The sequence below is a fragment of the Girardinichthys multiradiatus genome, chromosome 9 (assembly GCF_021462225.1).
Source record: "Girardinichthys multiradiatus isolate DD_20200921_A chromosome 9, DD_fGirMul_XY1, whole genome shotgun sequence".
Classification (NCBI taxonomy): Eukaryota; Metazoa; Chordata; class Actinopteri; order Cyprinodontiformes; family Goodeidae; genus Girardinichthys; species Girardinichthys multiradiatus.
In genome coordinates this window covers 35,474,788-35,499,268 of record NC_061802.1, presented here as the reverse complement: position 1 = coordinate 35,499,268, position 24,481 = coordinate 35,474,788, and the positions used below count along the sequence as shown (strand labels likewise).

The 24,481-nt window shown below is 40.2% G+C and overlaps 2 protein-coding genes across 4 annotated transcripts; one reads left to right on the top strand and one right to left on the bottom strand.

Annotated features, from left to right (window-relative positions):
• Positions 1-1,892: 1,892 nt before the first annotated feature.
• rangrf (RAN guanine nucleotide release factor) lies at positions 1,893-4,684 on the bottom strand. The gene is made up of 3 exons (XM_047375002.1): positions 4,546-4,684; positions 3,095-3,251; positions 1,893-2,977 (listed from the first exon to the last, which is right to left on the bottom strand). Exon 3 carries the CDS (start codon positions 2,952-2,954, stop codon positions 2,370-2,372), a length of 585 nt encoding a protein of 194 aa, XP_047230958.1. The 5' UTR covers positions 2,955-2,977; positions 3,095-3,251; positions 4,546-4,684; the 3' UTR covers positions 1,893-2,369.
• vamp4 (vesicle-associated membrane protein 4) lies at positions 4,677-19,394 on the top strand. 3 transcript variants are annotated; one of them, XM_047375003.1, is made up of 9 exons: positions 4,728-4,867; positions 9,524-9,636; positions 10,589-10,690; positions 12,059-12,105; positions 13,074-13,124; positions 13,770-13,870; positions 17,162-17,241; positions 18,039-18,090; positions 18,177-19,394. In XM_047375003.1, exons 2-9 carry the CDS (start codon positions 9,634-9,636, stop codon positions 18,200-18,202), a joined length of 462 nt encoding a protein of 153 aa, XP_047230959.1. In that variant the 5' UTR covers positions 4,728-4,867; positions 9,524-9,633; the 3' UTR covers positions 18,203-19,394. The 3 variants fall into 3 exon arrangements, with proteins under 3 accessions (XP_047230960.1, XP_047230959.1, XP_047230961.1); XM_047375004.1 differs by lacking the exon at positions 9,524-9,636 and having other exon boundaries at positions 4,677-4,867; XM_047375005.1 differs by lacking the exons at positions 4,728-4,867; positions 9,524-9,636 and adding an exon at positions 4,954-5,103.
• Positions 19,395-24,481: the final 5,087 nt, after the last annotated feature.

Here is a 24,481-nt window from a genome sequence, read left to right as displayed (position 1 = left end):
ACCAGACCTTGGTATGTTGGCAGTTGTTTTGAATGTCCTCAAATTGTAGACTATTTTCTATACAGAAGAATAGCTGATTTGAAATTCTCCTGGACAACTCTTTAAATCCCTAACCAGACCTCTTTCCAGTGGCCTTGGACAGCTTTATAAATCTCACCATTAGAGTTCACTCAGTTGTCAACTCACCAGCAGCACCCCAAACTAAATGTCTGAGGTTAAAACAGGACAAACACTTAAAATATTGAGTAAGGATGCTCTCATCATGTTCAACTGATGTGTGTCATTTGAAACATTTTAGGTGTACATACATTAAATGTCTGAGAAAATACCGAATGGCTAAGTAAAGCAAACAAAAGAAAAAAAGCCAAGCATCTGCTTAAGTTTTATAAAGAGTTTTCACCACAATCACCATACAAATTAAGTGTGTACCAAACTAAATTTAAATGCAAGATATCTGGTGATATTCTAATTTTAAAGATAAAAATCTTAGAGATTATAACAAATCTAAGAATTTTTGTGTTTGTGGTTAGTTACTTTTGTTCAACACTGATTACAGACACTTACTATTGCAGCAGAATTCAGAAGGTATAAACCACGTTATAGTGCCTTTAGCGTCTTCAACCATTATAATCCAAAGGGCCATTTTTGCCCTGAGTTGTTTGGAGCCGCAGATGTAACATGACCTTTGGAAAAAAGGCAACTTATATGTATTTTTAAATATCTACTTGAGGAATTTTTTTTTAAAGAACCACCATTTTATTTCTATTTATAGATTTAACAAAAAATAGAAAACCTTTGCAGAAACATTTTCTTCTATCGGATGCTATTTGTGCAAAATGATGTAAAGAAAGCGCATAGTTTCTAACCGAATGACAAGAAAACGTGATCTAAACAATATTACTTGTACTTTCATTGACATTTTGTTGCACGACTTAAATGTAATCATTCCATTAAAAAACTGAAAAACTGCATTTGTTATTACATCTTCATTTAAAAAAAACATCAGTTGGTTATCATATTTAGCCAAAGTTATCAGAAGCCACTGTGGTAGGCCCAAAGAGCCACTTGTGCAGCTGCAGATTGCAGATGGATCTATGTGCATCATTGTAGCTCTGGCTGCATGTTTAGTGTCGTTTGTCCTGCTGGAAGGTGAGCCTCCACCCCAGTCTCAATTCTTTTGTAGTCGTGAACAGGTTTATTCGAGGATTGCCTCTTTATTTAGCTCCATTAATCTTGGACTGGCGACCTGTCCAGGGTGTACCCTGCCTCTCGCCCATAGACTGCTGGAGATAGACACCAGCTCGCCCGTGACCCACTATGGAAGAAGCGGCATAGAACATGAATGAATGAATAATCTTAACACTGTGGGCATGGTTTTAATGCAGTTAGTTTTTCTTCATTCATAGTGTTTGGTCAACAATGTAGTTATGGTGTGCACAGCTAATAATTGTCCCATTGACAGATTCCTTCATCAGTTATCACTCCCTTTTGGCTTCTTCTCTCATTAGTCCTCTTCTTACCAAGCATGTTAGTTTAATTGGACAACCATGGGTTGTAAGGGTTGCAGTTGTCTCATACTCTGTATGTTTAGACATTTTAAACAATTCTCTGTAAGAAGTCCAAAGTGTGGGATAGTTCAAGAACCTACCCCTGCTTTATGAATCCCCACAACCTTCTTTCTAACCAATCCGTGTTTCTTGGTCGTTATGATGCTGTTTGTTCACTAACATTCTCTAACAAACCTGAACCCACAAAAAAGGTAGATTTACACTGAGATTATATCAAACATTGATGGACTCTATTTACTAATAAGGTCAGTTCTGGAGGCAATTGCTTGCCCTGGGTTTTATTTAGGGGGATCAGAATAAAAAGTAAAAGAGAAATAAATACCACACTTTTCACATTTTTATTGGCAAAACATTTTGAACACAATTTCCCTTTCACTTAATTATGCACTATGTTGTGGTGGTCTGTCCCAGAAGAAAACAGAACATGCATTGAAGTTTGTGGTTGTTACAAAATTTCAACAAATTGATGGTCAAAGAATATTTTTGCAAACCAAAGTACCACAGGACTTTATGCTTTTGTACATGTTTTCTTTGATTAATTATGAACTTCTCTCACCTTTATTCAGATGTATAAAATAACACATTCTCTAGATCTATTTTTTTTAAGACTGAATAAGAAACCATTCACAGGTCTGAGTTGGATGTAAAAGTCTTCAAGATTTCTGACAAAACTATGACCGCGTTAAGAGAACATATTTAAACTATACCATTTGCTCTTAAAAACATCCCTCGTCTATGATGGATGTGTGACAGAAAACGATAATAAATACTCTCAGTCTCATTGTCTAAGAAGTGAAAGTTCTACCCAAACAGGCCAGGATTGTGCAAAGTCAGAGACTTTAATGTGCTCTGGAAGTCCTCCACGGTCCACGGATCTCTGTGCGTCTCCGCAGCAGAGGCGCTGCTGCTGTCAGGGCTGATGCTCTGCGGGTCGTTCAGCGTTATCAGGATATCTGTGGAGAACTGCGGCAAACGGAAGAGACCCAAATGAATGGCCACCGTGTTCCTGGCATCTTCGTTGAACTTGGACACACATTGGGTCCCGTTCAGCATCCAGGCGCTGCTGCACTCCGATAGTGACACCTCGCCTTTAGGTAGGGCGACAACATTACCCACTTGAAAGGCCCCTGGCTCCTGAGCTTCATTGCTGCCCGCTATGTCCTCGAAGTGGTACCTGGCTGCATCCTGGTCGGCCACCTGGGCCTGATACTCCAGCAGCTCTACAATCAAGCTCTGGTCGGTGTGAGGGTGGGCAAACACCTCCTGGTTGTCAGGGATCTCCCTCACCTCGCTGACATCCGTGATGTTGTAGGGGATGACCGCTGACAGAGCTCCGCCAAACAGGGGACGAAGCTGAAGAGAGCCCACTCCTGCGGCAGTCTGCATCTCACTTTTAGGGTTAAAAACAGCTGCCGAGGAGGAGAAACAACAGCAAACATAGACTGTTACGGAGTGACTGCAGGTACACAAACATCACATGTTTATGGGAATAAAACGCATTCAAATCGAAATAAACAACGACTTACAATCGAGCTTGAGTAAAACATCCAGAACCACGCTCGTTCAAACTTTCCTCTGCTTCGTGTAGTTTTTGATTCAAATGGGTTCAACAGGCGCTCTGCTGCCCCCTACAGACGAGGAGCACATTGCGCTCCAAAGCTGCGGATCAAACCTGCGTGACAACTGAGCAACAGCAAAAATATCAAAACTACGACGTCTGGCAATGAATCAGTATACAATTTATATCTTATTAAAGGTTTCCAATGTTTTATGCAGTGCATCGTTTTTTTTTAAACAATTTGTTCTTTTCCAAAGGCTTAAAATAGAGACAGACACAATGCATATTTGTACAATGCAACCAAGGTATATATAAATATTTACAAAAAAACATATTTACAAAAATATTTTTATTTCCCTTTTATATTTCCAACAAATAAATGTCCTCATTAACAGCAAGTGGATCCAAAGCCAAATTCCTTATTTGTGTGCACAAACTTGGCAAATAAAGCAGACTCTGAACATCACCAATCATATGACTAAAATGTTTTGATTCAAGAGCATCTGGCTCTTCTGTCTACTGGATTTCTTTTCCAGGTTCTAGAGCAGGAATCTGCAACCTGCTTCTCCAGGGCTGTAAGTGGCTCTTTGGACCTTCCACAATGGCTCTTAATAACTTTATGATTAAGAACCAACTGTTTTTATATATATATATACCATATTGCCAAAAGTATTTGTCTGTCTACTTCTACATGTACATCAACTTTGATGACATCCTATTCCTAATTTAAAAGGTCCAATTTGTTGATGGACCCACCGTTGCTAGCAACTTTAACTATTCCCTAAACATCTTCCACAAGATTTAGGAGTGTGTTCATAGTTACATGATAAAACCAGAATTGCAGCCTCTGTTCTAATTAATCTGAAAGGTGTTCAAGAAGGCTGAGGTCAGGACTCTGTGCAGTCCAGTCAAGTTTCTCCACACCAAACCTTATTCACCTGCTGACTTGGAAATAATTGTAACACTGGAATTTATTGATTTGGTGGTGGAACCCAATACGTTTGACAATGTAGTGTAATATCAAATGCAGGTTTTAGATGTGTTTTTTTTTTTCATGGAATAATTGCATTGAATTTCCACAGGAGAATCACATTAAAAGTAAGTAAAATGTTTTTATGTTTTTTCAAAAAATAGAGCTAAAATGGGGTTTGTCCGAAAAATGACAACAAATCTCGTATAGTATATGTTTATCAGAGATTATATATGGTATGTAAAGCTTCCAGACCCGTTCTTGGGGAACACGAGCTAAAAACAAAGAGGTTAATACTTTTACAAGTACAAAAACGCATTTACTGTTTTCTTTCATTTATCAAAACTTTGATAAACTACATTTTTGCTTTTGTTGTAATACTCTAAGATTTATTTTAACAATTCATTACTGTTCTTTGATCACCATTGGAACCATATTGACTTTTATACCTTACGAATTTTGCTTAATTAACTGTCCACTCCGTCACCACCACATTAGCGAACCGGAACATATAAAAGAAAACACGGCCGTCTCTCCTCCTCCAGCTGTCTCAGTTGACTTCCTGCTTGCCCGGTCAGCTGATTCAGACGGAGGAAAGCGAGAGGAGGATCGCCACTAACATCCACGATGAATACGATGTCTCCTCGTTCAGGACAGCCTGTAAAATGAATCAGGCCGATCTGTAAGGCCCCTTAAACGGTGAAATCTCTGGGCTGACAGCGGGGACTCTGTGGAGGAGTTTTATTCAGCGGATCTCCGGAGAAACAGCAGGTAGCTGGTGACGTTGGCATCCTTTAGCTTAGCTTAGCTTAGCTTAGCTTAGTTTAGCTTAGCTTAGCTTAGCTTGGTTTAGCTTAGCTTATCTTAGCCTGGAGGGGACCTGCTTTAATAACTACATATCAGTAATTACTAGCGTTTAGTAGTTGTATAGTTTTTACAGTAGTTTTTATTTTGCTTTAAAGGCCTTTAATGAGTCACGTCTGTTGTGGACAACGACGCTCAGGAGGGTAGGATACACAAACAGCTTACTGAAAAGCTAAAGTTGTAATGGGTGTGATGTAACATAAATCAGTGCGTCTGTTTTCGCAGGTAAAATAACCACTTTAGCCATCTGTCTGCTTAAAAATAGTGTTTTTGTCCCGAACTTCACAGAAAGACACAACGGTCTACAACAGCTTTACAACGGAAATGTGTGCAGATTGTGCCTTTTACGAAATAACTAAGAACCGTCCTTAAATGTAAGGAAACAACAACAACAATAATAATAATAATAAACAAACGGCAAAAAGAAACACCAGTAAAGAAAAAGGAAATAAAAGGAAAATGACAATTGATGTTTGAATATACATATCAATGGACAAATATTCACTCAGGCATCAGATTTAACAAATATTTTTTTTTAAACACAGCTTGCTTGGATTTAACATAAATGTTTAAATAAACAACAAAATATTTTTACTTCGATTTAAAAAAAAAACAAAAAAAAAACCAACCGGTTTTGTACTGAAAACATATGAAAAAATTGTTTACAGGTTTGCTATTTATAGAAAAAATCCCAGTCAACAAATTTTTCCATTAATCTAAATTAGAGCTGCACACTATATTATTTCACAGTTGTAATATCAGTGTTTGCAGTATCGCAATCACAAAGTGGTGCCTGGATGCAGTATTTAGCAGGCTTAATACTTCAGGTGCTTCTGAGTAAAACATTTGTCCACATGGATGGACTTTCTCGGTCCTTTACACCCACTCCTGATCCAGAGCTTGGTGACTAAGATCCTGACTCTGAGAGATTGAAGAAACATCATGATGAACAAAATAAACTTTCAAATAGTTACTTCCCCAGCCCCCCTACAAAAATGTAATTTAAACAAAGATTGCTCTATTAAAGAAATAAAAATACAAGTGCCACTTTTAGCATAAATTCAAAAAATAAATAAAATGAATTTTTTAGTATTTACATATTTATCAATACTAGCGATGCACCGATGTGAACATTTAGGCCGATGTTAATATCCGATAATATTGCTCTTTTGGCCGATTACCAATAATAATTGGATTCTATAGGTTTCCCTACCCTTACTATGCCGCGACAAAACGACCACACTGTTAACATTGCTTCTCTGCCTCAGTTAAACACCGCACAATCCTGCGCTGCATCACTATTACTGTCATATGCCAAACAAATACCACAGGGCCAACAGCCACCCCCTCCAGAAAAACACACACAAACCGCAACAAGATGGAATTAAATATCGGTTATTAATATCGGCCTGATTTTACATATCAGACCGATACGATATGTTAGAAAATGACTGACATATACTGTCCATCCTTTAATCGATACCATTACCAAAGCTTGAGTATTCAGTATCAGATATGATGGGAATACACTAAAAAAGGAACAGAAATGGGCCTCAGTTCAGTTATGAGTGCAACTCTAAAGGAAAAAGAATCGGTTTCTATTACACCATTTACTTATAAATGAATAATAGAGACTCTCACTTCCATGCGCCTTACAAATGCTGTTTGTGTATACACTATGAAAAACATGAGTTTGATAGTTTATGCATTTTAGATATTACCATCTAGACAGTTACATGTGACAGAGGCTCCCCATTAACACACACAGGCACAACTTTAGTCAATTAAACAAATTTCGAAACCAGGGGTCTCCAACTCCAGACCTCAAGAGCCAGTCTCCTGCATGTCTTGGACGTTTCCCTGCTTTAACGCAGAAATCAAATGAATGGTTCAGTACCAGGTCTCTGCAGAACTTGACAGCTTCGGAGGTAATTCATCCATTCACCCACGCTTATTCAATTCAGCTTTAATTCAGAAATACTTTGTTAAATCCAAATACATGAATGAAAGTGAATAACAATTCAGGGAAAAGCGTAGCTGACTTGCGACACATTATTTTCCAGCTCTGAATAAGTATAGAAAACAAAGAAAATCAAGTGTTTGAAAAATGTTTTCAGATGTTTTCACTTATTTTATACATATCTTAGTTACTAAAGATTTTTCTTTTTTCATTGGCATACTTTATCTTTCATCGAGACATTAGCTTTATTAATTGAGTCATCAATTTCTTTGGTTTTTGAGCTTCTGGTCGAGAATCCTGCCAAAAATTCACACTCATTTGAAAATTAAAAAAGGGACTATTTCACAGCTTAGCCCAATTTAAAGAAGGATGATGGGTATTTAAACCGAGGATGAACGAAGCACGATAAGTTGCCAAACAAAGCAATGGAAGACCTACAGGTCCTTCTCAAAATATTAGCATATTGTGATAAAGTTCATTATTTTCCATAATGTCATGATGAAAATTTAACATTCATATATTTTAGTTTCATTGCACACTAACTGAAATATTTCAGGTCTTTTATTGTCTTAATACGGATGATTTTGGCATACAGCTCATGAAAACCCAAAATTCCTATCTCACAAAATTAGCATATTTCATCCGACCAATAAAAGAAAAGTGTTTTTAATACAAAAAACGTCAACCTTCAAATAATCATGTACAGTTATGCACTCAATACTTGGTCGGGAATCCTTTTGCAGAAATAACTGCTTCAATGCGGCGTGGCATGGAGGCAATCAGCCTGTGGCACTGCTGAGGTCTTATGGAGGCCCAGGATGCTTCGATAGCGGCCTTTAGCTCATCCAGAGTGTTGGGTCTTGAGTCTCTCAACGTTCTCTTCACAATATCCCACAGATTCTCTATGGGGTTCAGGTCAGGAGAGTTGGCAGGCCAATTGATCACAGTGATACCATGGTCAGTAAACCATTTACCAGTGGTTTTGGCACTGTGAGCAGGTGCCAGGTCGTGCTGAAAAATGAAATCTTCATCTCCATAAAGCTTTTCAGCAGATTTTGAGCATGAAGTGCTCCAAAATCTCCTGATAGCTAGCTGCATTGACCCTGCCCTTGATAAAACACAGTGGACCAACACCAGCAGCTGACACGGCACCCCAGACCATCACTGACTGTGGGTACTTGACACTGGACTTCTGGCATTTTGGCATTTCCTTCTCCCCAGTCTTCCTCCAGACTCTGGCACCTTGATTTCCGAATGACATGCAGAATTTGCTTTCATCTGAAAAAAGTACTTTGGACCACTGAGCAACAGTCCAGTGCTGCTTCTCTGTAGCCCAGGTCAGGTGCTTCTGCCGCTGTTTCTGGTTCAAAAGTGGCTTGACCTGGGGAATGCGGCACCTGTAGCCCATTTCCTGCACACGCCTGTGCACGGTGGCTCTGGATGTTTCTACTCCAGACTCAGTCCACTGCTTCCGCAGGTCCCCCAAGGTCTGGAATCGGCCCTTCTCCACAATCTTCCTCAGGGTCCGGTCACCTCTTCTCGTTGTGCAGCGTTTTCTTCCACACTTTTTCCTTCCCACAGACTTCCCACTGAGGTGCCTTGATACAGCACTCTGGGAACAGCCTATTCGTTCAGAAATTTCTTTCTGTGTCTTACCCTCTTGCTTGAGGGTGTCAATAGTGTCCTTCTGGACAGCAGTCAGGTCAGCAGTCTTACCCATGATTGGGGTTTTGAGTGATGAACCAGGCTGGGAGTTTTAAAGGCCTCAGGAATCTTTTGCAGGTGTTTAGAGTTAACTCGTTGATTCAGATGATTAGGTTCATAGCTCGTTTAGAGACCCTTTTAATGATATGCTAATTTTGTGAGATAGGAATTTGGGGTTTTCATGAGCTGTATGCCAAAATCATCCGTATTAAGACAATAAAAGACCTGAAATATTTCAGTTAGTGTGCAATGAATCTAAAATATATGAATGTTAAATTTTCATCATGACATTATGGAAAATAATGAACTTTATCACAAGATGCTAATATTTTGAGAAGGACCTGTATTTTCTTAAATGATCAAACAGAAGAATGGTATCAGAGGCCAAACAAAAAGAGTAGTGAAACGGACTTTTACCACACTGCCCAATCAGAAGCCAGCATCCTGTTATTTTCTGATTTAAGGAACCAACAGATGGGATATCCTGTCTACTGTTCGAGTGCTTTCAGAGTAAATGCTTTCTACTCAAATGTCCAGAATTGTATAAAATCTGTTGGACCATTAATAAAATTTGTTTCTGGAAAAAATTGCAATGGAGTGCATAGACTGTATAGAAACTCTTGTCTTTTTGTGTAATTATTGCTACAATTCATAAAACCCTTCGTAATCATCCCTTTTCTAAAGAATAAATGAAGCAATTTCAGCCAGTCTGTTGTCCAAATTCAGCATCATAAAATATATCTTTCAGGACATTAAACAACAGCGTGGATTAAAACGCTGGTTTTCATGGGTTGTAGCTCTGAAAGTCCTTTGCTGAATTTGCTAAATTCTGTAAGTCTTCCTTGAGATCGGTCTACAGTCTCCTGTTTCTCTCTGTGTTTCTTCACTTTCTTCTTCAGATCTGTCCCCTGCTTCTCCCCTCTGCTGTCTTGGCTGGAGAAAGGCCGTTTTTTTCCAAACGCAACGCCAGAAAGGGACGTTGAGAAAGTATCAGACTTAACCGGAATCAATGGTACAAGTCTTATTGTCGCAGTGAGAAATTGGGCGGTGTGTGTGTGTATGAATAAACATGCCTCCCCGCCCTTCAGATGACCGCCCCTCCGCTAAGGTCACATGTTTTTCATCTCATTGTCGCAGAGGCTTTTTATTCTGATGTGTTTACCTGTTCGTTTCTTCCCTCTTCGGAAGACCTAGCACCCAAACACAGATTCAAGGATGCATTTTTGGAAGAACAGCATGTTTTCCGAATGCGCTCCGTATAATGTTTGACCCAGCAGCAGCCAGAACAGTGATGACATTTCCTTTTTATAACCAGTAAATCTTAATTTCCGATATGTCAGAAAACCGAAAATTAAGGATGATTATGAAGATATGCAGATGCATCTCCACCAATGAGAATATCATCAAAAGGTTATTTCACTTCATACATTCAACTTATATAATGTATGATATATTGACTTACTCCTTGCAGGTTTAGGAGAAGGTTTATTTCTGTCCATTATAATGATTATGGCACAGATGATGAAAAGCAGTAGAATAACAATAAGACCAATAACAAATGCTTGTTAATGCTAGTGTTATTTTACGGTCTACACAATCATAGGGACACCCTCCGCATGAAGGGTAAGACACAAGGGTTGGCTCTTCAGGGTGCTATACCCAGGCATATTAATGGAAAGTTGAGTGGAAGGAAAATGTGCACAAGCAACAGGGATAACAAAAGCTTTGACAATATCTAGAAGCAAAGCTTACCCAAGGGCCTCTGGCTATGCTGAGGTATTAAAGGAGTCCTGGTTCTACTTTTTAATAATAATCTAATTCATGAGATGCTCCTTATATTAATAGTTTCATTGGATCTTCGTAAGTCCAACAGGGCAACAATGGTCTCAACGAGACCATTGTTGCCCTGTTTCTTGTGTCCAACTCTGTTCTGTTCAAACCGGTGATCTTCTCCTGTCCTACAGAGGGAGCCAGAACAGGAGGAGCAGCCTGAAAACAACATGCCCCCCAAGTTTAAACGACACCTCAACGACGACGAGGTCACAGGATCCATCCGCAGCGAGCGGGTGAGATGCAGATGCAGTGGAAAATAAAGTGTTTGGGTTCTGGTTTGTAACCAGGACCAAATAAACAAGGAGTGAATGAAGCAAACATACATGATGATAGAAGAGGGACAGGACATGGAGTCTTGTTTGAGTTTAAACAGCATTACAGTTAGACACAAACAAGAAAAATATGGCAGAGGACAATGGAGACTAAAGTTTAAAATGAAACGATGCAGTTGTAGAGTCTCCAGAAACTCTTGCGGCCAAATATCTGCTCCTCATCAAACCGATCTTCCTGTCCCACCCACCCTCACCTCCCCTGTCCGCTCCCTCACTCGTCCCTTCTTCTTTTGTGTTATTTTTAACTCGGATCAAAGCTAAGCTTACAGGAGGAATCTTGTTTTATAACATTCTCTCCTTCCCTGCTCCGTCTGTACTTTTCTCCTGCTGATAATTACTACCATACCTCCTCCCCTCTCCTGTACTGGTGAGAAGCGCGGAGAGAAGTCGATGCTCAGACTTTTTAAGAGCTTTATGTTCATGTGGCGGTCATCTTTTCAGATTTCTTGCAGATGACCTGCAAAGGAAATGATGTGTTTGTAGAATAAGTATGCAGGTCCTCCCTCTCTCTACTCTCTGTGGTGTTAAAGTGTTTAGAAGATGATAATAATGGCTGCAGATACTATAAACTCATAAAGAAAAATCCTCAGCAGATCTGAATCTTGTTTTTCTTCCTTCCTTCCTTCCTGCCAATCAGAAACAGGCATCTCCTATGAAAATTTAATGCAGCTGTTTAGAGGTTTTCTCTGAGCAGGATTTTACACAAAGCCCTGTGTGCCCAGATTAAAGCATTCAGAGGTTTGGACAAGATTGTGCTTTAGTAGAAAAATCAACCTTGAAATCCCATGATTGTTCTGTTCTTAACTTAATTTATTTAGATTCACTTTGAGTTCTCGGCACGTTGATTATTTTTTTCTCAGAGTTAAGTGTTCAGGGGGACTGAGCCTTGGCAGGCACAGCTCCACAGATGTCATCCAGTCATTAGAGACTGATCTTACTATTAGCCCCTGTAGGTCTTCTATAGCAGCTGTAGGTATGGAGGTAATGAAATGTGGCCAGTTTTATTTCTGCATCAGTCCTGTAGTAGACCCTAATTTATCTTCCAAACAGATGAGATGCTGCCTGCAGAACGCTGTCCTGAAATAAAATAATCGGCATAAAGAGATGTAAGGCCTTTAAACTTTAAACTGCATTTGTCCATCGTAAAAAGGAGAAATAAACACTGATACTGGATACTGTAGAAGGGTAATAAAAGCCAGTCATTGTTCCCAACTCATTCCTGATCTTGATCTTATCTCTCTGAGCCTCAATATTTTCTTTTTTTAACAGAGGAACCTGCTGGAGGAGGACTCTGAAGAAGAGGAAGACTTTTTTCTGTGAGTTTGTGTTAGAATATTTTCTAAGGTAACAAGTCCTAATCTGCCGGGACAGTAAGAGGAAGCCTGGATACAATTTCTCTTGTTGTCCACCGTCTGTTTTGTGTCATTATAATCAGATCCCAAACTGAGTATCTTGGGCTTTAACATTTCAGAAGTGGATTGTTATCATGCTTTATTCCAAAACCATCATGGATGTGTGTTTGGAACCGTCCTGTTTGAACTCGCATCTGTGTCCAAGTGTCACACATTCAATTCTAACTGGGAACAACCCAGAAACCACCAAGGCTCAAGTTTTTTACAAAATGGAAGATACTGTAACACCAGTGTTACGGTTCAGAGTGAAAGTGGGTTCAGGATCAGCTGTGAGGGTACCGAATGACAAAGAAGCCCCTGCTTCAAAATCAACACGTTCTGGTGTGGATGAATGGTCTGGGCAGACAAGAATTTAGCTATTTAGTCACAATGACAAGAAGAGTGTTTGGAGGAGTAAAGGTGAAGCCTTTAGCCCTAAGCACGCTGTACATTTCTCAAGCATGGTGGTGGTAGCATCATGCTATGGGCCTGTTTCACTGCCGGTGGAACATGTGCACTAAGCAAAGAGGATGAAATAATGAAGGAGGACGACTACCTATAAATTCTTCAATCTTACCTCAGATCAGCAGTCAAATGGTGTCTGGAATGGACCCAACTTTGACCCCACTGAAAATTAGTGGTTTCTCTGAACTTAGGAAAAGAATTTTAATTTTATTTTTATATTATTTATATATCTGATCCTGTGTGGATTAGAGGAAATCCACAATAAATAAATTCCTGTGCACCCAGTTCTTTTTCTTAAAACTCAGTGAAGTTGTTTAGAAGTGTAGCTAACAATCATTTTATCACTTAAAGTTCTTTAGACATTTAAAACAGAGACTCATCTCAAACATTATCTTGTAACCTTGAACTTCATCAACATTTTTCCCCAGGAGAGGCCCTACAGGACCCAGATTCGGACCCCAGAATGACAAAGTGAAGCAGTAAGTACTAACACATTCCTCACCGCAGATAAAAGCCAGAGGTCAGGGTAGTACTTCCACACATTTTGAAGCTGGCGTTATGTAGCTGTGTTTACCAGAAGTGGCTGGTTGTTAGGATATTGTGTAAGAGGGGCTGTCGTGCAGACCCTGTTTCAATCTTAACCACCTCTCACAGACACCTGGAGAACAGAGGAGGTCATTGTTGAGACCGTCTGGCACGCAGAGCTGTTTCTTCATGCTTGCCTCATACCTTGCTGTTTGTCACAGTGGTGCCCACGTGAAATTAGACGCCATCATTACTGGGTGCAAGAATGTCGTGTGTGAGAAGCTCCGGCTTTTTAGATGTCCTCCTGTCTGAACCTGGACTGTTAAATTCCTCGAGTGTTTGTGACGGCGCCTGTTTTCTCATGCTCCCCAAGTCCTGAATGCAGGTTTTTCTGTATCTACGTTTTCATGGTATCACATGTTTTATTTTCATTCTCTTCTATTTTAAATTCTTATCCTAGAAAAGTTAATACAATACAAGTTCAGTACGTCAGGGGCAATCAGGACTAGATTAGGATCTTCAGACTGAGGTAGCTTCAACAAAGCAATTACTCTGGATTTTTATAACAATCATACCATAAATCCTTTTAATGATTACAGCGTACAGTCCCAGGTTGACGAGGTGATCGATGTGATGCAGGAGAACATCTCCAAGGTGATAGAGAGGGGTGAACGCCTCGATGACCTGCAGGATAAGTCTGGTGAGTCACAGCACCTGTGTTTGAGTCTCCACCTGCGCAGAACATTTGTCCTCTCTCTGCTTAATTAAACTCCGCAGAGAGTGTATCAGTCTTGTTTATACTAACATTTACTTTGCAATTAAATCTCTCAGACCCTGAGAGCAGACTACATTATCACGGAGATTTAATGGGACTGAAACTTTCAGCAATGTGCTTCTAATTTAAAAGAAAAACACCTTTATAATGAGGCTCATTCTTTGGAAAAATCCTTAAATTTCCAGGCAGTGAAATGTTAGAAATTGCAGCTACTGCAAGAGATTCCAGATTCTGGAGCATTATCTGCCTGTTTAAGGTTTGGGTTTTATCCTCAGAACCGCCTTCACTTCAAAGTGTTAAAAATGTGCGTCATAGGCCTGTATTAATGAGATTGCGTCAAATAGGTGTAATTGTAATGTAATGAACTCTCAAATAGACCGTATGCTGTACAGATCTAAACCTGAACATTAATACTGATACTGTATTAATGTTAAGACCGTTTGAGCAGAGTGACCGAATCTTCTAGTCACTCCAATTTTATTGTAACGGTAGTAATAGTCTTGGTTTTTATAGTGGCAAATATGAGTCTAGGTTGCTATGAAAGTGATCAAATGAAAAGCAATTAATTATAAAGTTTTTAAACATTACCTTAATCCCAAACTCTTTATTAACACTGTGTTGTAGTCCTGCCACAGCATGACCTGCTGTGTTTTTGAGGATAGGTCAGCTGATTTTATTAAGAAAAGCAGATTAGATGCTTTAAAAGGGAGGGGTCCTTGAAATCAATCTTTTGTCAACTATGACTACTACAATAATGTACTGCTTGCCATATTGCAGCCATATAAAACTGCCGTGACCAAGACCATTCCCTAAAGAGTATCCAACTGGGGTATCTGGTTGCCACCACTGCAGAAACCGCTCAGGTTTGGCAGCAAGTAGGTTTGACTGTTTCTGCACACCCACTAAAACAAGGAGTATTGGATGCTGGCCGGGTGCAAGGATGAGAAGCAAAGAAACCAGTTTTGTCCAAGAAAGCCATCAAAGGCAGACTGACATTCTGTAGAAAGGACCAGGATTGGACTGCAGAGGACTAGGGGTAAAGTTGGTTTTTCAGATGAAGCCTCCTCAAGCTTTGGGAAATCTGGAAAAGGAAGCGGAGCTGTCTGAAGAAGAAATGGTAAATTATACCATAAACCCTGTTTCACGTCGACAGCGAAGCATCCTAAAGCTTTTCAGGTGTGGGAGTTCCTCTGATTCAATGGAGTGGGCGCCCTCACAGTTTGGCCTAAACATGCAGCAATGAATAAATAATAGGATAAAAAATAACTTTGTTAAATATCCAGGAATAATTCAGTGATGGAGGATGCATGAGAGAACAGCATGTCAGACAGAAAAAAGTGATAAGTGACTCAGATCAAACCTCCCCACATCTTCATCACATCAAGAACCTCAAAATAACCTCAAAAGCAAGTGGATTTTAAACGCTCACAAGCGCCAAGTAAGAATAGGTCACTTTGTCAGGATTTGGCCTAGAAACTGATGTCCTGGCCGGGGTTATTTGCACAGGTCTTGACAAACCAAAACTGTAAATAATGACCGTTTGTATAAACTTGATGCATTTTTAAATGAAGACATTTTTAAACTTATGAACTAGCTATTATTAAACTTCAGCATGCAGTAAAAACACATGACAAAAAGATCACCGAAGCTGTAAAGATTGTGAAAAACCGCCTTTCTGTCAGTTACAAAACATTTGGCCACAATTGTTTTTTCTTTTCTGATGCTTAGTTTGAGTTTACTCATATCCATGTGACCATACCTGGATATCTACATACTCCTCCATTAATTGGCTGATTAGACATTGGCTGAAATATGCCAAGAAATAACATTGTTTGCACGTTTTTAACCAATGTGGAGAGTGAGTCCACTTTAAAAAAAAAACAATTTGTTTGTATAGAAAGTCAGAACAGGGCCGTTCAGTAGGAGGGAATTAAAGTCAAGGTAAAATGTGATGCTTTTGTGAGGGGTCTGCGTTACAGTCAGGTCCAACAATGACTAAACACAGCATGGGCTCTTAAATGAGCAGCAGGATAGGTGTGTGTTAGGAAGTTGGTGAGAGTTTCTAGGCTACGATCTCTTTCAGAAAGGTGTTTCTGGGTTCTGAGGAAGTGGCACTTAATCAGTTTTTCAGGGAGTCCGATTTTCTAACTAGTTGTTCATTAAGTCTGAAACACAGTAATTCAGTGGATGTAATACATTACAGCTAGATTAATTAGCATGGTTAACTAAGGACAATTTCCCTTTGAGTGAATAAACACCTGTTTAAACACACGCTGTTCACTTTGTGTTCAGGTTCTGAGTGATTTTCCAGCTGTGTATCTGAAAGCTTTTAACACATCTAACTGTTTGTGTTCCCCTCGCCCAGTTACACAACATTTACACACAAGCGAGGCTCCAAACAAAGCACTCACAGTTCTTTGTCGCCTCGTCCACTGATGAAGACGCGATGCTGGACTCCATGTTTGTTTCCTGTCTCATACATCATCCACACACACATCCTGCACAGACGCTTCACTCTGTCATGTTGACCAGCCTGCCAAAACAATGACGCACACCTGGAGCACATTTTTATGCTTTTTTTTTTTTTTTGGGTCGTTTATGTGACACTTTTGTGATGTATGGACTGTCTCTACTGTGCATGTTCTCTCTAAGAGCTGTCTTTATGTGGACAACCAGACACGCCCTGACTGACACCTTGTCTCTGCTCCCTGAGCCACGGACAGGTAACCCGTTGTTAAATTCCTCAGGATTAATGAGCATCTTCCCAGAAGCCTTGTGTGGGCGCGCCTCTTTGTTGTAGCGACGGGTCGTTCAGAGGCACATGGAGATGGAAACAGCAGACACAAAAGAGTTTCATAGAGGAACGGGCGGGGGGCGCTTCAGGAGATCAGCGCCACTAGGGAGCTGTAACCCTCCTGTTAACATTCAGAGACGCCCTGTTAACGGTAGTATCGCCGAAACAGACCGCGGTGCGAGGTCGAGCTGGTAGTGGGGAGATGTTATGAGGACGGGAGAGAGGAGGAAGGAGGAAAGGTTTCTATTTTGGAAATTTAGGATTCAACAGAGCTGTCTTTGAAAGAAGTCAAGGTGGAGTCACTGTAGCTAACGTCTAAGTGAAGCCTGTTTATTAGTTTGGTGACTGACAAATGTCCTTTTTTGTTCTGTTGCCTCATTGTATCCTCCCTGGTTCGCCGCTGCGTTCACGTCATGCTGCAGAGAGCCTGTCTGACCACGCGTCCGCATTCAGCAGCCGAGCCAAACAGCTGCACAGGAGGATGTGGTGGAGAGACACGAAGGTGGGATGTCTGTCTGTTTTCAGGATATCTGCATATCCAAGCATGAGACAAGATCCTAATGACACTTCCAGTAGCTTGCAAAAGAGTTCCAACTTTTCTGCATTTTGCCATGTTACAAACTTGGATGTATTATGTTGGGATTTTACGTGACAAACATAATGTAAAACGTAATTAAGCACTGGAAAGAAAATGATACAAAATATTTGTAAAATTTGAAAAGTTACTTTTAGGACACTTAACTGTGATACCCCCTGAATTAAAATCTAGTTGCCTTCAGAAGCAATTACAGCAGGAACACAGCTGACAGGTCAGAGATAGGGTTGTGAAGAAGTTTAAAACGAGGTTGGATTATAAAACGATGCTCTAGATTTAAACATCTCACATACTGTTCAATCCACCATCTGAAAATGGAAATGATGTGGGCCGAATGCAAGGTTTCGGAGACATGGACGTTCTTCTAAACTGTCAGGCTGGGCAAGGAGAGCATTAATCAGACAAGTAGCCAAGAGACATGTGGAAGAAGGTGCTCCAGTCACACCAAAGTTGAACTTTCTCTGGCCTCCATCTTAAAACCCTATGTGTAATGAAAAATGAATACTGTACATTGCCCTGAACACAGCGTTATGAGCCATTGTGGTGGCAGCAGTATGGTGTGGGGATCTTATTGAGAGTCTGAGGCAAGGATTAATACCGAGGTTCACAGATGCTCTCCATCATGTATCATTTTCCTTCCACTCTTTGATTATTCTAGAACTATTTGGTGGTCCCAAATTTATAATGTTTCATTTCCCTAACAGATGAAGATGATTATTGCACTGGTAGTTGTTGCTCTTCTGCTGATCATTATCGGTGAGTATTAAATGTTTTGTGCAGCATTTACATTTACAGACACAGATGGTTATTTCCCTTAAAAGGATCTCTTTTCTGTTTTTCAGTCCCAGTAATCCTTCGATATCGTTAGACTGATTCCTCACCAGTAGTGGACCGTTTTCTCCTCCTCCTTTTCCCCCTGTATCTTCTCATCTGGCGCTCAGTCCCAGGGGGCACTGGGACACTGTCCATACCATCTTCAGAGTCAGCCTGTTCACCCGGGTCTTATCTTGGACCTTAGTTCAGATCTTACAACCATATTCTGATGTGTTTGATCCCTGCTTGATGAAGTAAAGAAAAAACAAAAACACTGACTTTTGTTTTGGCCCTTGTGTCAGTGTGAAAGAGTGCTTCATTCCATGAGACCTACCACAGGCAGGGGCTTGGTTCCCTGTCCTTCATGCTACATCTCAGATAAATACTCCTGGACCGGGGAATCCAACAGTCTGTGTTTATCTCCTGTAAATCTGCTGCAGCATCCTCATATAAAGAGGCTGTAACCTCCGCAGATGAACCTCTGATGTCTTCTCACGATTCCCCACATGTGCATCTCAAACACCAACAGGGGAGATGGTTTAAAGGGAAGACCTATCCTAGTAAAGGCACATTTTTAAAATTCTCTTCTGGACAATGTGAGAAGACATCTGAACTTCATCTGCGTTTTTCTTTTTTTTTCTTTTTTAAATCGAGGTTTTTTTTTATTATTTAAAAAAAAAAAAAAAAGCAGTCCTACCCTTAAGGGAAGATTCCTCTAGCAAAAACGATGAGCCTTTTGATGTGCTCATGCAACAATCTGGTTGTAGCTAATTTTATGTGCAGAAAAAGAACCATGAGATTCTGAATGTCTGTTCACCGTTCTGTGCTCTAAACCTCTCACTTCCTGCAGGACTATGCTGATCCCTGGGCTGCTTTGGTCACCGCCCTTCAGGTGTTCATTTACTCTAAACACTGCAAATGGTTCTGTTTGGTTTAAAGCTGTTTTTTTTTTTTTTTGCTCATTTTTCTCTAAATTGGACTTATTGTTTCTGCTTTATGATACTCTGTATGAATGACGGGACGGGTCATCTCTACTGTTTACGACTGAGAAGGAAGGTCTTTAATGTGAATGCAAACCATAGGTGTAGTTGTGACTGGGTGAAGTCTACGTGGTAATTTGATTATTTTTGTGTAATTTATTTTAGCTGTAAATATTGATTCTGTAACGATAATGTACAGTACTTCATGGCATTGCATTGGAAGGCTGTGATTCCATTTGCTCTGAAATAAAATGATATTAAAGGGCACCCGTCTGGTTTGTTCTGGTTTGAACTAGATGACTGAAAGCTGAAGCACGAGTAGAGCAAGCAGTGGTCAGGAATGGGGGGAAAAAATTGATGAAGTTAAAAAGAAAAAAATATATATATATTAAACGATCTTCATGCCATCTCTAAAGTTTTAAACACAGGTTAAGTGTCCACTCGCTTGCAGACCTTGCAAATTCCGGAGCTTTTATTTCCTCTCATTTATCTGACTGTTTTACTGGCATTGTGTAGTCCCCAGATGGCACTAAAGTTGGAGGGCCTGGAGCCCATGAAGTGTTATTGCTCTGACAGACCTTCTGCTTTTTTCCTCTCAAAACCGCAGGCATGAACACACACAAGTCGCATTGCCCTGCCCCGGGCCAGAACTACCCAACTCTACTGCAGAAGCAGACCCTTGAATAGGCTGCAAGGGACAATTTGCTTTGTTGATATATGGCTGCTGGCCATTAGGTTTCACATCTGGTACTGATGCACACAACAGGGGTGATGGCTATATTTCCGCTCTGAAGTTGACACTGTAATTTAAGCTACTACACATTGTTTAGATGCTGATTAAAGCAGGCATTGAAGCCCTGATTAGAAATCCCGGTTGGACCAGTGCCTATAAATCACTGAAGCTTCAAAAGGTCTTGGGTAAAATCAAAAAACTAAAGTAAGCAGAATCTCTTTAATATGTCCCAGTGGATACAGTTAAAGTGCAGTACATTAGATGAGGGTAGAAACAGCAATATCCTGATATAATTGTCTCCTATCAGTGTCAAGATTTTAGGAGCATTCTCCTTTACATTAACTCCTCAGATCTTCAGGGTTTTTGTTTGTGCATGCAGTGCTGACCATTTATGAGCTCCACTGGTAAAGATGTGCTCAAAGCTTTAATTAAATCTCACACTGAAGATCTGAGATGGTAAATGGCCTGCACTTGTATAGCACTTTATCAAGTCCCCAGAGACCCCAAAGCGCTTTACACTACAGGTATCCACCCATTGACACACTGACAGTGGTGAGCTACAGTGTAACCACAGCTGCCCTGGGCCACACTGACAGAAGCGAGGCTGCCATACAATCAGCACCACCGGACCCTCTGACCACTACCAGGCAGGTGAAGGGTGTTGCCCAAGGACACGACAACTGAGAAGCAGGGGTTTGAACCGGCAACCCATCAGTTTCAGGACGAACTCGTAACACCTGAGTCACAGTCGCCCTATGGATAGATGGGGCCTTGTTTGCAGTAATTCAAGAGCATCTTAGGTTAGCAGCATCAGAGCCAGGGACATAAAAAAGCTCAGCAAACTAATAAAGAAGGATGGTTGGGTTCCGGGGACTCCTCCAGAACCTCTGGAGATCAAAACAGTATTCTTCATACATAAAGAACATTATGGAGAACCCCAGGCATCCTCTTCATGAAACTGTTGTACAACATCAGAGGAAGAACAACAACGAGCTGGAGAGAGTCTCCACTGAAACGAATGTACGTTTTTTTTCTTCCCGTAACATGATCTCAGTTAGGTGGATGGATGATGTAACTGCTTTTATTCATTGGGCGAAAAAATTCAATCTTAGGAAATAATAATCTGTTATCATTATTCCTAACAATCCCTTAAAAAGAAATAAATTTTTTTTTACTTTATTTAAAATTAATACCAAGTCTCCATACTAACCATTAGACACTACCTTACATACCTGTTGGTTGTTTCGTATGTAGGTAACAAGCTTTTTCTGTCATACAAACGTCAACATCTGGAATTTGTTGAACTCTACTGGGACTAGGACTGTGACAGTCTGCTTCTGTCAAATGAGACCAAGATTGCGCTCGTTAGCAACCAAAACTCCAGGTAGACCTAGTGTGAAACAGAGACTGAATATGTGGAACAGCACAAACATGGTGGAGGATCTGTGATTATGTGGCCCTGGTCTTTCCATAGGTTAATAACCCAAAAGATATTGTCAAATCAATACAAAAACAAAATCAACTATTTTTTATTGCCATCTCAAATTCCAGACGTAGACCAACATAAAAGCATTTTGTGTAACATTTGTTACTGTGCATCCACTCATCATCCTGTCACATGATCCAGTTTTGAGTTTTGAGTAAGCTTTGGCTGTAAGACAGATGGCTTCTCACTTATGTCTAGAACACTTTGATACAGAGGAGATCATGTTGATTCAAGGCCTGCATAGGGTCCCAAACAAGCCCAAATCATCACCCCTCCACCACTGTGATTGTGAGTTCTAAGTTTGGCAGGATATTATGACCAACAATCTCTTTTGAAGTCCAAAGGACATTGTCTTGGTGCATGTTCAAATGCAACATTGCAAATTTATGCTGTGCCATCATGTTCTTTTACTAGGAGAAGCGGCAACAATCCACACATGTTCGGACCTTTTCTAACTGTACCATCACACAATAACATTCAACATCATAACCGTGGCAGGCAGAGTTTAGAATGTAGGATTTAGAGATTTTGTAGTTTTTCTAATCATCCATCCATTGTCTATACTTGCTTGTTTTTGCCAGGTTGTGGTTTGGCTGGTGTCTGTCTTCAGCTCTCATTGGATGACAGGCTGGTTGCACCTTGGACAGGTCAGGCCAGGTCCATCACAGGGCAACTGAGAGACACACATGACAAACAACCATGCGAGCGCACTCATACCTAAGTGCAATTTAGAGAGACCAAGTAACCTAATAGTTATGTTTTTGGACTGTGGGAGGAAGCAGACGTCTGGAGAGAACCCATGCATGCACAAAGAGGACATGCAAAGTCTGTGCAGAAACACCCCAGGCCGGGATTTGAACCCGGGACCTTCTTGCTCGAATAATTTCTAATCAGCTCACTTGTATATCTTTCTGTCAACTCTTGGGAAGTCAGTTTTTTGACCATGTTATAATTTCCAAACTGATGGAAAGCATTAATTGTTTACCTAAGATAATTGCTAACATTTTTCTTTTGTGCTCTGTGTTAACACCTCAAAATGCTGCAGACCCATAAACTCCCAGAACCCCTGACCACCTGCAGATTTTTACTTGCATTTTATTAGCTACACATGACTAATGCCTACCCTTGACAAGCCTTTGAAAACAGTGAGTATGTACTTACTTTTTCCTTTGACTCTTTTTGGATTTTATTAAATAAAAACCCAGTGTATCATATCATGCGTTAATAGTCATTTGAGGTTTTATTTACATAATTTTAAGACTCGGTGAGGGTCGAATTGTTCTTTCCATAAAGTCCTTAGGAATAACAGAGGGAATGCTTACCTTTCACCATGACTGTAACATTTGTTATTGAGTGAGCCGAGTGAAGTGAATTCAGCTTGCCTTGGGTCAGGACCTGTACGTTTTTGACAGATTTTACTACAACACAAAAATGAGACAGTCTTTTCCTTTCTGCCTGGACAAACACACCCACACTGGCAGCAGAGGATGTTTTGATCCTCCAGCGAGGACTCATGATGGATGACCTCAGATTCCGGGCATAGTGATGGTTATATGAGTCACATAAAAGTGAGTCAATTTAACAGGAGAGGAGAGTGGACAATGTGCCGACCAGCATTCAAGAGCCAGGCCAAACACTTTGACACTGATGTACAGGTTACTAGTCTATTAAATTTCATAGTCCAGGTTACCTAAAAGCTGTGATAAAAATATAAATGCGCCTTTTTTCATATGATATCATAAAGCAGGGACAACAGCTGGATTAGTAGTACCTCGGCTGTCCAGAGGTCTCCAAGTGTATTTGAGAAAGTCTTCTCTTGGAAAATACTACACTGAATAATAGGTTTCAGAGACAAACAAATTATTTATTGATGGAGTGCGTAATTTCACATTCACTCAACATTTGCGTTGAGGGAACATTGGTTGTGGTCATGCATTTAGTAGAACAAACAGCAGTGGTTACAGAGAAGTAAGTGCATTTCCAAATGGCCAAATGTAGGGTCAGAGTATAGTTCAAGGTCATTGGACTAAACAGCTGGGAAATCTTAAAGGGGTGTACCAGGATTTTGGAACTGAATGTTAAAAGGTTAAAATGTTACATGCAGTAGACTCTTGTAGGTGACTCTTTTGTCACCTTCCTTTAGTATAACTCCAGATAGTTTGAGTGGAGGGGAAAGACCATAGCACACGCTTACCCTCTTAGCACTGCTCCAGTCCCCATAAGGTCAGAGTACATATGCATTGGCCGGTTAGGTTACACAGCAACCAATGTTTATTTACAGATTAATGGAGGGTGGCGGCGGTCTGCCATCAATAGTCTTCCTGTGTGAAACAAATGTTCAGGACAAAACATGTTGGAGTACCTACATGATAGCCTTATGTGATACATTCTGTTGGAAGAGCAATAGTGCAATGCCTCCAATTTGTATTTAATGTGTAAATAATTATCAAATGGTTTAAAGGTTCATAAAATTGGGTTCACAAAAATGTTTTTGAGATTTAAGTTGTTTTAAGTAGACAGTTGAAGTCCACTTTGGCCTTGGTCCCTCTCAGACTAGCAGTTAGCTTAAGCCTCTATGAACAACATAAATTTGTGCTAAAGGGGGACACCAAGAGTGCTATCTACTGCATATATAAATGTTTCACCGGGCCGCACTGAAAATTTAAATCTAGTCAGACATGTGAGACTGCAAATCTATCAAATAGCATTGAGTGAAACGTCTATAATATTCTTTTTTTATTTATCTCTTTACTTTTATATGAGTAAGGTACTCTGCGCAGAAGGGCTTTACTTCTCAGAACATGTTTCACACAGGGAGATCATTGGTGGAGCACCGGCTCCTACCTCCATTTCCCGTGTAAATAATCATGGGCTCTTTGTAAATAATCATGCAATGCAAATGTGATGACATTGTAAAGGTTCCTAAAATAATGTTTGCTTTTGAGATTGGACGTATTTTAAGGTGGCAAGATTCTCCTTTGTTCTAAGCTCTTTAAGACCAGCCGTTACCTTCATCTTCTAGGACCAGCTAATCTGAATTCATACAAAATGAAGAGTTTGTTACTGCAGGTAAGAAATTAACGGCTTACAACCTTTTAATAGAACCTGGCTTAAAAATGTTGAGCCATTGTTATA